We start from the raw sequence: 16,334 nt of genomic DNA, 5'->3' as shown, positions 1-16,334 counted from the left end.
AATAATTCATAGATACTAGTAATAGACTGTTTTTGAGCAATGCTGCTTTGTTTTTTCTCTTGGATTTAAGGAAATAGATGATGCTGTAGATGATATTTTTCTTCACAGTAACTCTTCAAAAGAGATAGCTAGGAGTAAGGAAATTGACATTCCCTAGAACTGCATGCCATCAGACACATCTCGCTGCTCACCTAGAAGAATCTTCCAAGCAAGGATGCAACCCGCGACAAAAGCAAGTCTCCACAGCGGAGAGGCAGAGCGGTTGCATTCCTACAGCCAGCAGATCATTCTCCCGTCCCTCCCATGCTGTTCTTGTGCCCAGCTCCTTTCTCTCCCACTCCCATGTCTCCTCTTAGTCTTACACCCTGGCAAGGCGTCGCCACTGCCCCGCCACGCTCCAGCCTGCCTCCACCCATTTTCCTGCCCATGCTTCTGTCCGCCCCGTGTCCTGCTCTATCTGCTCCCCACACCTGTATGCTACTGTCTCTCTCCGCTCTTCTCCCTGCCTGCCCTTGATCCTTTCCCCCTTGCTGCCCCGCTCGGCAGCTCTTCCCCAGTGCAGTAAAACACCTTTTGGGGACCGAGGGGCCGGCAAAGGGCGTTCCCCAGACTAAGGAGCGAAGGTGCCGATCGCCCCCCCGCCTCCCCCTCCTTGCATTGACGGACAGAGCCCAACCCCCTGCAGGGGGCCGCTCCCCTCCTTCTCCTTGGGCTGAGAAAAAAGCGACCCCAGGGAGTGACCGACGGGGGAGAGAACCTGGTCCACAACCGTGGGGCGCACGGTAACGGCGCGGGGAGGGGCTGGAGGAAGGTACCGAAGGGGGACGGGACAGGGGGTAGAGAGCTCAGCTCCTGCACCCCGGGGCAGCCGCGCTGCTGCGAAGGGAAGCGGGGGAGGGGGCGGCTGGCGCTGACCAGCCTCTGAGACGGGCGCGCCCCTCCCCGCCCCGCGGGATAAAGGCGCCGGCCCCTGGCGCTCGCTCGCACAGACCCTGGGGCAGCCGAGGCGGCGGCGGCGGCGGAGCGAGCGGGGAGTGCGAGGGCAGGGTCCCGCCGGGCGGCACCATGCGCTCGGCCGCCAGCCGCGGGCCATCGCCCCCGGGCGGGAACGGCAGCCAGTGGCGGCCGGCGGCGGGGAGCAGCCCCAGCCCGGCGCCGGGCTCCGACGCCCCCAACGCGAGCCGCGCGGCCGGCTGGGACCCGTACGGGCGGGACGAGGAGCTGGCCAAGCTGGAGATCGCCGTGCTGGCGCTGACCTTCGCGGCGGCGCTGGTGGGCAACGGCCTCGTGCTGCTGGCGCTGCGCCGCACGGCCCGCAAGGCCTCCCGCATGCACCTCTTCATCCGCCACCTCAGCCTGGCCGACCTGGCCGTGGCCTTCTTCCAGGTGCTGCCGCAGCTGTGCTGGGACGTGACCCACCGCTTCCACGGGCCCGACGGGCTGTGCCGCGTGGTGAAGCACCTGCAGGTCTTCGGCATGTTCGCCTCGGCCTACCTGCTGGTGGCCATGACGGCCGACCGCTACGTGGCCGTGTGCCACCCGCTGCAGACCCTGCGCCAGCCCGCCCGCCGCGCGCACGCCATGGTGGCGGCCGCCTGGGCGCTCAGCCTGCTGCTCAGCACGCCGCAGTACTTCATCTTCTCCCTCAGCGAGGTGGAGCGCGGCTCGCAGGTCTACGACTGCTGGGCGCACTTCGTGCAGCCCTGGGGGGCCCGCGCCTACGTCACCTGGATCACCGCCGGCATCTTCGTGGCGCCCGTGCTGGTCCTGGCCACCTGCTACGGCTTCATCTGCGGCCACCTCTGGCGGAACATCCGCGGCAAGACCCGCCGGCGCGGGGAAGGGGGCGGCGGGGCCCGCCGCAAGCAGGGGGCGGCGGCGGCGGCAGCGGCTGGGCCCCCCGGCGGCGCCTTCCGCTGTGGGCTTCTGCCCACGCCGTGTGTCAGCAGCGTCGAGACCATCTCCCGGGCCAAGATCCGCACCGTCAAGATGACCTTCGTGATCGTCTCGGCGTACATCGTCTGCTGGGCGCCCTTCTTCACCGTCCAGATGTGGTCGGTCTGGGACCCGCAGTTCTCCTGGATCGGTAGGTGAAGGGAGGTGCTCTGGTTTACCTTGCTGCCATCCGGAGTGACTCCGCACTCACACCGGAGTAACTCAGAACTTCCCCTGCCTTCTGCTGTGTTGAGGGAGCAGAGGGGCGATCCAGACCAAGGATTAGCTCTTTAGATGATAATGGGGAAATCACCTTAGTTTCACTCAGAGCAGCAAACGCTGCCTTTTTTACAGTTAATAGTTTGCCCTTGATAGTTGCTATTATGACAGTGCCAGCTCTGACAAGGAAACCCCGCTGTTTCAGTTGTTCTTGAGGAACAATTTGGATCAAGGGGCTTTTGATTTTTAAGCAACTCTCCCCTGTAAAACAAATGTGGAGTTCTGCTGAAAAACTGATGGCATGATTTGTCTCCACCTCAATTATTTCTTTAAGGAAACATGTTGAATAAAAATCATCATGTGCCTAAAAAAGTTTCTAAAGTTTGTGTCTGGGAGGGGTATAAACCTAGAGCCTAGTCCTGCTTTCACTGAAGTCAATAACAGCAGAATCAGGCCCTTTAGAGATCTAGGGAAGATTCTACAGTATACCACAGCTAAATAACCTTGAGGGGCTAAATCCTACAGTACATGGACAAATACCCCTGACTTCCATGAGTGTGTTCCATGAATAATAACTGCAGGACTGGGTGCAATGCCTTGCTGTTTTGCTTGGATTAGATCAAAACACAATGCTCAATTGATATGAGCAAATCCTCTTAAACTCCATTCTATTACAAAGTAACTAGGGGTTTCTGGTTTTTGTTGTTTGTTTGTTTGTTTGTTTGTTTTGTTTTAAGTGATTGTTCTAAACCACTGATTCTCAAACGGGGTTGCAAACCCTCGGGAGCAGGGCCGGCTTTAGGCTGATTCGCCCGATTCCCTTTAGATGCCTTTTTTTATTCACCCTGCGGAAGTCTGCTCCGGGGGTCTTCGGCGGCATTTCAGTGATGGTGGGGGTCCGCTCCGGGGGTCTTAGGCAGTACTTCGGCAGTGGGAGGTCCGCTCCGGGTCTTCTGCAGCACCAAAGGACCCTGCCCCCCCCACTGCCAAAGTGCCACTGAAGCCCCGGTCTGCCGCTGGGTATTCAAATTGGGCTCCGCAGTTAATAAATCTGACCCTGCTTGGGAGGTTGCAACTTGGTTATGTGAGAAGTCGTGAGCCCTGACCCTGGCGTGCAGCTGTGAACTGCAAGCCCCGACAGCAACTGTGTGGGGCTGCGAGCTGTGACCCCAACCCTGGCCAGGAGCAGGGCCAGGGCGGGTGTAGAGGAGACAGCCAGGAGCAGGGCTGCAAGCCCCGACACTGACCCCCACACGGGGCTGCGAGCCCTGACTCTGATCCTCCATGGGGCTGCAGGGCTCTGAGCCCAGACCCCAACCCTGGCCAGTACTGGATTTACAGTGGTGCCATGCCCAAACTCAAAAGGGGTCCTGGTATGGCCCTGCTCTCTTTTGAGAGCAGCTGTCTCCTCTACACCCGCCTAGGCTCTTCTCCTCCACACTCCACTCAGCTGGCCAGCCCAGGGCTCCTCCCCACCCCATGACCCACAAGAGATCTGCCGTTGGCAACTGCCAATCAGCTATTTGGCATAGGCAGCAGCCCTCATCAGCTCTTTGGCAGGCTGCAGCTAATCAGTTGTTTGGCACTATGTCCCTGCCTATTAGCTGTTTTCCCTGCATTTGCTGAAGTTCCTAGCAGGCTCCACTTCCCACCGCAGGCAGGTGTGAGTCCTTTTAACTTTCAGGGCAGAGGGAGCTGGGCTAGGGGGACAAGCAGCCAGGGCACGGCAGCTTCTGTGCTAGCTGCGGAGGGGTGGGGGAGATGAGGTGTGGGCAGCTTCTTGGCTAGGGCTGGGGGGAGATGGGCAGGCAGCTTCTCGGCTGGCTGTTGGGGGCTGCTGGGGGGAGTACGGGCTGTGGGGTTTCTTGAGGACTGAGCCAGCCATTCTCAGCCCACTCTAGTGTCTCCCCCAGGACCTGTGCCCCTCTCCAACCAGGAGAAATGAGCTGCGGACCCCCTTAGTGCTGGGCAGGGGGACAAACCAAAGGACATAGCTCCTTTAAGAAAAGTTTGCTCTTGTGTTTGATGAGTGAACTTGGGCTGGGGCCAGCAGCTTGCCTCCTCCCTGTGCTCCCTCCAGCCAGTCAGGTGCGCCCAGCCGCAGCCAAAGGTGAGTGGGGCTTCACTGCAGCCCCAGCCCCAGGTGCAGATGAGCAGCCTCCCCTAGCCTGGTCCCTGCCAGTGCCTGGACAGACCCTTCCGATGCAGGCTCTGGGAGCTCCCAACTCTTACGGTTCTGACCCAGGTCCCAGGCCTCCGCATCCCTTTCCCTGTGCATGGAGGGACAGGAGGGGGCAACACACCACCAGTACTTCTATACGCATCCTCTCTGTGGGCTCTTCTCCAGGGCTGGCTCTCATGCCTGGCAAAGTAACGGTTGACCTGCTCAAAGCTGTTTCCAACTCTTCCCCCTCCCTCCTACCCAGATCAAGCCTGCCTGAGTGGCTTTTCCTCCCAGAGAGGAAGTTTATCCCCCCGCACCCCAGATCAGCATCCCCTCCTCCTCGTATCAGGAAGGATTGATTTCCTTCTCCTGGATCCACACCCTGCCCCCCTTCAGCTCCCAGAGAATTCCTACCATTGCATCCACCCCACCCACCCCCCGTATCAGCTTCAAGTCAGGAGACGCTGCCTTGCTTCACCTTGGGACACTTCTGAGATCGTCTTGCATCAGGATGCTGGGCTGCAGCAGCCCGGAGGAGGAAGCAAAACCCCCACTCCACCCACCTTTGGCTATGGTCCCACCAGGGGCTCCCCTCCCACAAAAGTTGCACTGTGGTGTGAGGGAGTCAGCGAGTGAGCTTCAAAGCAGGGGTGGGCTGCCATAATGGGGACGGGGAGGAGCTGGAGTGACACAGCAGCCACACAGCAGGATGAATGAATGGGATGTTTCTCTGTTGGGCTGTTGAATTAAATTTCTGTCTGTGTCAGGGTGGGCAGTTTCTGGGCTGGCCACAGGAGGTGGGGCTGGGGGGAGACAGAGCTTCTTTGAGTGCGTGGGGGGGAGCGTCCACTAGACAGCCGCCAGGAGAAGGGGAGCAGAGAGAGAAAGATGGGCAAAGGGACACAGGTGGAGAGCAAGAAGTGGGAAACATCGGAAGGGGAGATACCAGTGATAGACACACATTCAATAACTAGAATGAAAGTGTATAAATATGCTGAAAATAGCCTCCCCTCAAAACTGGCAGAGCACCCTCCAGCATACACACCTCGCCCGTAAGGCAAGAGGGGGCAGAAAGGAGTGAGTGGCAGGTGGGAGGCATTTAGGAGTGGGGGTTAGCAGGCTGGAAGAATTCAGGGGGGTCTAGGGGGATGAGGCAGAGCAGGGCCAGGAAGAGGTTGAGTGGGGCTGGGGCCTTGGGGGAGGAGGTGGAGCTGAGATGGGGCACCCACCAGCAAAACCAAAAGTCAGCACCTGTGCCGTGACCCCTTCCTCCCGTCCACTGCTTGCTCTTCTTGGCCAGCAGCCAGCTGAGGTCTCCTCTCTGCCCCTGGCAGAGAGGGGACTTCAGCCACTGCCGGTCTGGGCCAGTGACCATCTGTTTTGGGCTCTCTGGGGGCGGAGCGCGCTTCTCCCTGTCGCTCTGTGGAAGTGGTGGGCTGGGGAAGTTGGTGGCTATCCCCCAACCCACCCATGCAAGGAAATGCCACCTCCACCACAGGTGGCATCAGCGCCAGGTGGGTAGGGCTGGATGGGACCCCAGGGGACAGGACTGTTCTGTGCTCCCGAGCATCAGCTGTCCTGCCTGCTAGCACTGTGCTGGGAGTGGGGATCCCTGCTCTGTGCTGGCTCAGCAGGGCCTGGGGGCAGGGCTTGAGGGCATGGGTCTGTGAGGAGGATGCTGGGATGTGAGGGGGTGGGAGGTGCTGGGGACTGGGGCAGGTTTGTGTGCTTTGGGGTACTGGGCAGTGAGGGTCTGTTGGGGGGTTTGCTATGCAGTTGTGGTGATGGGACTGTGGGGAAGGACACTGGACAGTGGAGGTGGGGGCAATCTGTGCATGTTGGACTGCTAGGAAATGGCGGGAGGTCTGTGTGGGGTGCTGGGCAGTTGTGGTTGGGCTGAGGGTGGGGGTGCGCTGGGTGGGGTAGTGATGTGCAGAGCGCTGTGCATTTGGGGGGTCGCTGGGCATAGAGAGTTGGAGAGAGCGTTGGGAGTTGTGTGGCACGACATGAGCCCACTCCCATGGTTGAAGGGGTATGCTGGCAGCACAGGGCTGGGTGGGCCAGTGTGCATCTGGCACTGCCAGTTTGCACACTGAGCGGAGAGGGGCTGCCCCCGCTGTACCATGCCCCATTGCCCCTGGCCAGCCCCTCACTCTAGGGACTGACTTCCCTGTGCCATGTTCCATTACCTCCATGGGAGCCCACAAAAGATTTATCCGGCCCTGCTGTGGGGCTGCGAGCCCTGATCCCTGTGTGGGGCTGCAAGCCCCAACCCCGGCCAGGCGTGGTGTTGTGATCCCCAGCCCCAACCAGGAGAAGGGCTGTGAGCCCTGAGCTGGGATATCCAGGACGCTGTGAGCCCCGACCCCTCTACTGGGGTTGTCTGGCGAGGCCTGGCCATGTTGAGGGTTATCAGCCGGAAGCTCCGCCGGGTACAAGGTTGTTAACCCCCACCCCTGCCACACACAGGGTTGTCAGCCCCGAGCCCCGCCACCCACTGTGAGCCTGGCCAGGCACTTGGTTGTGAACCACCATCACCACTCAGAGCCCCAAGCTCCTCTAGCCCAGCTCCACCACCAACTCCACTCCACCTCTAGCTCTGCTCCATCTCCAAAGAAAGGGCACCAAATAGAAGTTTGCCATTTTTCCTATGGCTGGCACTGGTACTGAGACAACATTAGAGGGCTTGATTCTTTAGCAGCTGAACAAGTACTTCATTAATTAACAGTCAGACACACAAGTGCGAACCTTCTCCTGAAAATAATGGCCACGTGTACTGCTAAAAAATGAAAGTATCTCGAGTCTTACATTAAACTTGGTTTTACCAGTATCATCATGGTACTGAAAAACCACAATGCATCATTTGCTGTGAACTTTTGTCTGCTGAATCAATGAAACCATGCAAACTGCAGTGACATCTTGAAACTAGACATCCTGAGCAAAAAAATCAAAATGTGGATTTTTTCAAATGCAGAGAAGCAGCATCAAAGAAGGCCAGGCTTGATGCTGAAGGAAGTTTCCAACAGCAAATGTCCTCAGCTGTGGAGGCTTCTTATGTTGTGTCACTACGAATTGCCTGTACCAAATCGCTGCATACAGTAGGTGAGGAGCTTACTCTGCCAGCATGCAAGGGTGTTGTGGCACTTATGGTTGGCAATGATACTGCCAAAGAACAAAATATGCTTTCCATGTCTAATGATACTGTGAAATGCAGAATATGTGAGATATTTGAAGATATCAAAAAACAAGTTGTGCACAAAATTAAACATTCTGCTTTCAGTATGTTCAGCCTACAACTTGATGAAACTACTGATGTTACTCACGGCGCGCAACTGATAGCATTCATACAGGATGTTAATGCTGGGGATGTTAAGGGTGAGTTCTTATTCTGTGAACAACTTGAAACAACCACAGGCCATTTTCAATACAGTGAATGCTTTTTTCGAAAGCAATGGCATTGAGTGGAAAAATCTTTGTGGTGCCTGTACTGATGGTGCTCCAACAACAATGGGTGCACGGTCTGGCTTTCAGCAGAAGGTAACGTATGTCTCACCTAATGTGATTGTCACTCGTGGAATCCATCGCTAAGTCCTAGCTGCAAAGACATTGCCAATTTGCCTTAATGCTGTGGTGGATGTTGTTATACGAGCAGTGAACTACATTAAAGCTCATGCTCTGAATAGTCATTTCTTTCGAGAGCTCCAGTGAAATGAGTGGTGAATACGAAGTTCTACTTTTACACACTCAAAGCTGATGGCTTTCTAGGAGATGCACATTAAAGAACATTTTTATACTTTGGAGAGATGGCAGAGTTTTTCCTGTGAAAACAGAAACAAGAGCTGAACAAAATGTTCAGTGACAATAAATGGCTTCTCTGCCTGGCATACCTAGTTGATATCTTTGGTGGCCTTAATGATCTCAATCTGTCACTTCAGGGAATACATTCAACATTAATAGACCTGACTAATAAAATCAAAGCCTTCCAGATGATGTTGGATCTGTGGTGCAATAAGCTGGACGCAGACAGATACGGCATGTTTTGACACTTTCCTCATTCAGCGAGGAGGAGAAAGTTAACATTGATAGTGCTCTCAAGTCAGCGATCAGTGAACATTTGAGAGCCCTTCATGAAGAGTTTTCACACTACTTCCCAGCACTACCTGAAGCACTTCATTCCATGGCAAAGAACCCTTTCATTGTGACAGTTACCTACTGATGATATTCATGCCCAGGAACAGTTTGTCGACATGATCAATGCTGGTGAAGTGAAAGCAAAATTCACGTAGCTGCCTCCAAACTAGTTCTGGTGCTCAGTTGCAGGTGAATACCCACTGGTGTCTGAAATGGCCCTGAGAGTCCTTCTGCCATTTCTTACTACCTATGAATGCAAGAGTGGATTCTCCTGCCTTCTCACAATGAAGACGAAATCTCGAAACAGGCTTGATGTGAAGGATGACATCAGAGGCACCCTTTCTAAAACAACACCAAGAATAAAACTTTTTGTGTCAAATAAACACCATCATCCATCTCACTGATTTTTTTTTTTGATTTTTTTTTTTTTGGCTGCTTCAGGTCATTAATTGCTGTCAAGTATTAAAATAAAATTTTACTTAAAAATAACTTTTCCACTTATAATTAATTCGATACAAATGTGTTTTAGTTTTAATTTAAAAGCAGTGACAACCAGTAAATTCATTTTAAACAATAAGGTTAAAATTTAGTATTTAACATAATGTTAAATGTAAAAAATGTGTTTTTCATTTCTAAGGGGGGGTTGCACTCAGAGGCTTGGTGTTCAAAAGGGGTCACCAATACAAAAAGTTTGAGAACCACTGCCCTAGAGTAACCAGGGAGGCTGCCAACCATCTTGTATGCCTGCTTGAAAGTTCTGTGATAACTTAAATGTTTGACTTGTAATACTTTTACCTTTCAAAAAACATAGAAAAAGAAGAGAATTTTGCACTTCCCAGGTTTTCACAGTGTGTCTGACACTTCAGCTATCTGTACACAGCCAAGGAAAATATCAACGTATCATCAGCCTAAAAAATGTGCTAAGCTCAAACGTTTTACAAAAGCTTTTAGAGATTATAAATTTGATGTTTGTAAACAATTAGCTCTCCTGGAAGGAAGCAGTCACATTTGCTTTCTGATTTAATAAAAGGTAAATGGTTGTGATTAAAATATTTGCTTAATTAATTTGAACAAACATAATTTAGTAAAATGTTTCCCCAAAATTCAGAACTCCAGGTGTGCTTTGTTTTGTTTTTAAATTAAAAAGTCTGTTCCAGAAATAGCACAGTGAATTCATTTTGCCCTTGTTATGGATAAAATTCCGGAAGTAATTTTCATTCATTATAAAGTACACATACGTATATAGGTAAAGTGAAAGCTGGAAGCCACAAACTTTAGATGATGATACTGTATTGTACTTTTATACTTCACTCTTTTGTACTTCAAATTCTCATTGACAATAGTGGGAACTTTGATTACACATGAAATGTGGGATTGAGCCCAAAATCACAATGCATAACATAGTTGATCGAATATAAATAGAATTGAAGATTTGAAGCAGACTAATATAATTTTGATTTCAAAAGGGGGAGGGGAAACTTGTCAGGGTATTTCACTGTGTTAAATAGAGAGATTAATATGAAGAGACATTCTAAAAATCTTGTAGAACTATACCACAGTGACTATATTGCTGTGGAGACTTAATATTCATAAAGTGAAGCCACTTTTAATTGAACATACTAAGTACTTGAAAGAGTGACAATTTAAACTAGTAGAAGTAGGAGGATGAAGTTTTTCTATAATGAAGTTTACTTGAAGGAAAAAAACAGAGCATCTTTCTTTGCTGTCTAGCATTATGGATCTGATTCAAAGTCTTTCTATTGACTTCAATGGGCTTTGGATCAGGACCTTTTCGGAAGAAAAAACTTAGGGTGAAATCCTGGCCTTGCTGCAGCTAGTGTTTTGCCAGTGACATCAATTTCACTCTTACCTAATCGAATTCGGACTTCAGGTTTGGGATTTAAGGCTCCGGTCCAGCAAAACGCTCACTTGGAGGGTGTGTGTGTGGCTAATTTCACACTCCTGAGCAACATGAGTATTACCAACATAAGTAGTAGGGTATGCATAGCCTCAGTGTCAATGGGATTGCTGACACTTACAGGTTAACATGTGCTGAAGTGTTTTGCTATACTGGGTTCTTAGATCCAAAACCGAAAGTCCTTAATCTTTACTCAGATAAAAGTTCAGTTGACTTCAGTCAGAGTTTTACCTGACTAAGGACTTCCTAATTGTGTCCTTAGGATGATTTGGAGGATCTGTCTGTACAATTGCTGAATTCTGGTTGATAGGAAGTGGTTACTATGAAAATCACTGTATCAGCTTTGTTGTATCCACTATGGACTAGAAGTGCTATGTCTCTTCCTCCTAGACCAGGTACCAGGCGGGTCATAGAACTCAAGGACCCTATTCAGCTGATAACAACTTGGAAGAATGGATGAGCTCTGGTCTAAAGGAGAAACAGTTTTACCTTCCCTCTCTGAGGGGAGGGGGAACTGGAAAAAATGGAAATTTACCAAGTGCAGAGCAGAGGAAGCCAGGTGACCAGTTAGACCTTTAAATAAAGACTTACAGGGGAGGAAGGAAGGGCATGGACAGCGTAGGTCAGAGGACTAGTCAAGGGGAGAATACTCCATGTTTCAGCATACAAGTGACAGAAGGATGCTGGACAGTCCCTGACTCCAACCCAAAGAACGAGTGGTGAGGAAACTGAGGAAGGGAAATGCATGTAGTTTATTATTTTTCTATGGATCTGTGTATTTCTCATATGATTAAGTGAAGAGCAACAGCACTGTCATAGTCTGGACTGTATGTCTGTATTATATGTAACACTTTCCACATGATGGCTCCTTGACGAGGTAAACTAGAAGTCTCTCACCTTTGGCGAGATTATGGGAGAGGTCTATGTAAGAGATGGGGGAGCCTGAGGAGTTCATACTGGTTACAGGAGCTGGGCAGGGTGCCATGAGATCCCAGCTCTCCAGATGGAGTGTAAGACAGAGGGTCTTCATTCTAACAATGTGCCTGGAGACCCCAAGACTGAGACAGTGCTTGAGTTTATAACATCTGGGGATCCAGAGGCTGAATTCCCCCACAACAATCTGAAGAGCTGCCAATAGAGGGCGCCCAGCCAGACCAGTGGTTAATCAAATGGTTAATGAAGAAATTAACTGTATGTTGGCAACGTTCCTTTACTTCTGCTACTAAAACAGTATACTTTTTTTTTAAAATAGATTCTGAAAACACTGTCATTACAGTCACTGCTCTGTTGGCCAGTCTAAACAGTTGTTGCAATCCCTGGATCTACATGTTCTTTAGCGGACACCTCCTGCAAGACTGTATACAGAGCTTCCCTTGCTGTCAAAAAATAAAACAAAAGCTGAATAAAGAAGATTCTGACAGCGTTAGCAAAAGACAGACTTCTTTTACCAACAACAGAAGCCCAACAAACAGTTTGGACACGTGGAGGGATTCACCCAGATCATTAAAGTCCATCAAATTCATCCCCATTCCAACCTGAGCCAGTTACACAGAAGAGACAGGTCTTCTTCAAGTGCAATAACAGCACTTGTGAGTATCACAGTGTGGCACTTTAAGCTTGTCAAGGCACTAGTCATCATGAAGTGTACCATATTTGCTAAATAAACTATTTTGCACTGCTGTAAATTATTTTATGAAACGTATTACTGACATACAAAGCAGTGAAATGTGGGCAGTTGCTCTGGAAAGAGTACTAATGACCATTATTTTTCTAAAGTTAACTTTATTCATTTTTTGTTTATAAAATAATGCTTTGTTTGCATGGTTGTAATTTTAATTGAGATACTTCTTCAAAACAACAGAAGACTGGTAGTACAGATCCTCACCTAGTGTAAACTAGAGTAACTCCATGGCTCATTAGTACAATGGCTATATTTTGCACTGATCCTCCATTTAAGTTACTGGAAAATCACAAGGTGTAAACCAGTTCATAATTTGGCCCTAATCCACAGTGGGAAATTGCTAGAAGAAATTCCAGTCTTACTGGGCAGCGAACATTCTGAATAGCTTGGTTAACCAGGCACATAAGAGTAACTGGAAATTTTAACTATTCATATTGCTTTACCATTCAGCACCACCATGAAATGAATTGAACCTGGCCAACATTTCTCATTGACGGCCCAGTTGTGCAGTCTTTATGCTGGCAAATCTTCCATTGATGTCGGTGTCTAGGTATGGACTTCACGACTGGATTTTTGGGGCTTACTCCTGCTCCCATAGATATTGATGGATTTTTTTCATTAGATGCTGGATCAAGCACTTGCCTTTTAATTAAAAAGCAGAGACAGAGTGACAAAAACATTACAAGTCAAATCTTGTTTAAGAGTAGAAACTGCTCTTGTTTTGTTTACTTGGTAGGACAGCTAGGGCCCAATCCTTGCAATCCACAATTAGTCCTTACTTATGCAAACAGTCTCACTGAGTTCAATGGAATGACACTATTGCCTAGCAGCTTCAGGGTCAAGCATTCCAAGATGTGAATTTCAGAGCTAATCTTACAGTTGTTCTGAGAACATGCAAGGATTGCAGCTTTTTGGCAATCCTAAATGAATTGTTCACTGAATGCAAAGATGGGAAGGGGCATTCATGTGACTACATAGACTTTAAGTGCATCATGGTTGCCAACTGAAGTGTGCTGACATCTAACCATAATTCATAATCATAACTACTCTTAAAATGTGCCAGTATCCCACTCCAGCTTATGCTTTGCTGTGTGTTATTCCTACAGAATCTGAGTACTTTAGTAACACATTGTCCTGAAAGCTTGATTTTGAAGCTCCTTGAACAAATTTTGCTGTTTGTTAGAAGTCCTAGGAATCTCTTAAAAGGACAACATTGAGGCTAGTGAGCCTAAAATGAGACCTATCATTTTAGTTTGGTTTTGCAGGCACACCTGTCACACTGTCACACTGGTCTACCTGTCAGCTCCATTCTTTTGAGCACATCAGGTATGGAAGTTTTCAGTAATTTTGCTGGTGATATGCAGGACTCCTATTTGAATTTCTAGCTTGCTCTTGAGAATGAAAAGTCAAGCAGAGTGGAAGAGCTGTGGTATAATTATAAATATACTTGCATCACATGCATGCTTATACCTATGATCAGAAACAAACTCCCTCCGTTTCTTGTTGGTAGGATTTGGGATTTAACACGATTGGAACCCTAGTTATTGCTTGGCTAGTTAAATATTGGGCATGTCGACCCTAAATATGCTTTTCATTCAGAGCAATATTGGGCCCAATATCCCTCTAAGAATCCAATGGGGAAATAGTAGAAAAAATTGGAACTACATTCTAATTAGGCTATATTCTGCCTCCATAGTACTAATAGAGCTTCCATGCATTTCAGTAATAGTTTTGTGCAAAGAATGAAGGCAGACTATGTCCTGACAGAGAGAAGAGTGATTTCATGCATTGCTAGCCCCATAGAAAATGATAGCTATTTCTTCAGGAACAAAAATATGTGGGGAAAGCACAGAGCATTAAAATGGTACACTGTACTTTTTATGGGGTTTTTTATGTGCATTTATAACTCTAAAGGGCCAAAGTTTTAACACAAATGTACATAAAACATATAGATATGAGTAAATGTATGTGAACCTGTTGGTAAAATTTAGTCCAAATCTATAGATGTATGTATTGGGGGACCGTGTGTGTGTGTAAAATGTGTATATACACACAGTGTATACTGCATAAGCATCAAATACATATTTAGGTTGCATGTCTCATATGAAGATGCTATTCTTTGATTAGTTTTATGTTTTTGTTATTATTACTATCTTTGTACATGACATCTATGCAACTAGGTGTGCTTATAGTATTTTTATCAAAGGTTATTAGCCTGAATTTTTCTATAATATACATTAAAATAGACAAGACAAGTAAAAATTCTGAAATAATCTTAATGGAAGAAGTTGGGCAATGAAATATAAACAAATTATGGCTCAAAATGTTAGCAGAGTCTTTATGCGACAAAATCTATGCCTAAATTTTGGTGATTTCCCATGCAGCTGTATTTCATAAGTGCTATGTAGTTCTTGTGACTGATTTGGTTAAACTGCATAGGACAGTATTTGAGATTCCAAACGTTTTGTAATTATTACTTTGAATTTCTTCTTTTGCTTAAAAACATTTTTTTCAAAGTGAAAATTAACGTGTTCTTCTGTACAGATACAAAAGTGCTTCTTTATAGTTGGTTGCAGTTAATGATAGGGTAAGATTTTCATGTGCTAATGAACAATTTCTTCTTCTTCTTCCTGTTTTCAACTAATGATGAAATAATTGCTCATTTAAAATGTATAAACTTGCTCCAATAAACTTCTGGATTTGTTTGAGAAGCATTATATAGTGGTTGTTTTGTTTTTCAAAAACAAATATAGAAGACCATTAATAAATACCAAGGTCTGCAGAGTCAGGGTCAGGCAAAGTCTGACTGCAGGGTCAGGCAAACTCTGCATTGATTACGGGCACATAAGGTGTTCAGGACTGAACACATTTTAAATTACTTTATATTATGTATAATAAATGTGGGACGTATATCATAATAATACAAAGAATATGCAGTTTGCTTTCCAATAAATATTAAAAATATCATCGCTCAAGTGTGACATAGCACTAACTTCTGCTCTGTTGAAGTCATTTGGAGTCTTGCCATTGATGTCAGTGGGAGCAGGAGCCTTTAATCTGAAGTGAGACCAGACTGGTGTCCCTGCACTCTACTGTTCATGTGATGATAATGGGATTACAGCCATTTAAAAAAGTTTAGACAGCACCACTGGACTATGGCATGATGCAAGAATCAGGAAGGACTTGGATCTGATTTCTTGATAAGAAACAGATATGTTGGCAAGAAGCTCCCATCTTTCCCCACCCCCCACTAGTCGCTTCCTAATTTGTGAGTAAATAGTGTACGTACTTGGAAGATGTTTTTTCTTTACTACCAAGCGAGGACTACATTCTGCAGTGCAAACCCAATTTGGACCCAGTCCTGGAGCACTGATTCAGAGACAAATCCTGGCCTTACTTGTTTCCATAGCAGAGAGCTCACTGGAATTGTCCTTGGCTGGGCTCCACAGCTGGAGAGGACTAATGAAATCCTGGAGCCTCCTTCCACTTTTTCAGGGTGATTGCATAAGATTTTTGCAGATGACCAGTCTTGTTCTCTACGTCATCGGGGGCCTGAATGATGATGCTGAGGAGGTATTGAGCATGCAGAATTTTTCCTCGGCATCCCAATAAGAAGGTGGGTTCAGTCCTGTCTATTAGTATTCTGCGGAGACTGACTGGCAGTGTAGCCCAAGGCAAGTAATGGAGCTGTCATCTATGGGTGGAATAGGATCTAACTCATTTTACTTTCTAGCATTCAGAGAGGGAAGAAAACAGCCTCACAATAAGCCCTTCCATTTCCAGCCCCAAAGTAGCAGATGTATATGGGAGTCTCACTCTCCCTGCGCATGGGAAAGAAGAGAAGGGAAAGGTCTAAGGAATGTTTTTCAGGGGCACTGGGGAGGTAATCTGCACAAAAATCCTAACTCTGAGCAGTCCTGTACCACCTGCTCATAGGTCACATTCAGAGCCCTTTTACCTTCATTCCATCATACATTAAATCCAGAGAGGAGCAACAAGAATGATTAAAGGTCTTGAGAACATGTCCTATGAAGGCAGGCTGAAAGAATTGGGTTTGTTTAGTCTGGAAAAGAGAAGATTGAGAGGGGACATGATAGCAGTTTTCAGATATCTAAAAGGGGCGTCGTGAGAAGGAGGGAGAAAACTTGTTCACCTTAGCCTCTAAGCAGGGCCGGCTCTAGCCATTTCGCCGCCCCAAGCACGGCGGCACGCCGTGGGGGGCGCTCTGCTGCTCGCTGGTCCCGCGGCTCCGGTGGACCTCCCGCAGGCATCCCTGCAGAGGGTCC

The 16,334-nt window shown here is 48.2% G+C and overlaps 1 protein-coding gene across 1 annotated transcript; it reads left to right on the top strand.

Moving 5' to 3' along the window:
• The first annotated feature begins 1,065 nt into the window (after window positions 1–1,065).
• Window positions 1,066–14,110, top strand: AVPR1A (arginine vasopressin receptor 1A). Its single transcript, XM_050923902.1, has 2 exons — window positions 1,066–2,086; window positions 11,620–14,110. The coding sequence occupies exons 1-2, from the start codon at window positions 1,066–1,068 to the stop codon at window positions 11,904–11,906; spliced, it is 1,308 nt and encodes a 435-aa protein (XP_050779859.1). The 3' UTR covers window positions 11,907–14,110.
• The last annotated feature ends 2,224 nt before the right edge of the window (window positions 14,111–16,334 follow it).

Source organism: Gopherus flavomarginatus, chromosome 1, assembly GCF_025201925.1.
Source record: "Gopherus flavomarginatus isolate rGopFla2 chromosome 1, rGopFla2.mat.asm, whole genome shotgun sequence".
Lineage (NCBI taxonomy): Eukaryota > Metazoa > Chordata > Testudines > Testudinidae > Gopherus > Gopherus flavomarginatus.
The sequence above is the reverse complement of the archived record's forward strand: the minus strand, read 5'-3'. Positions and strand labels throughout refer to the sequence as shown.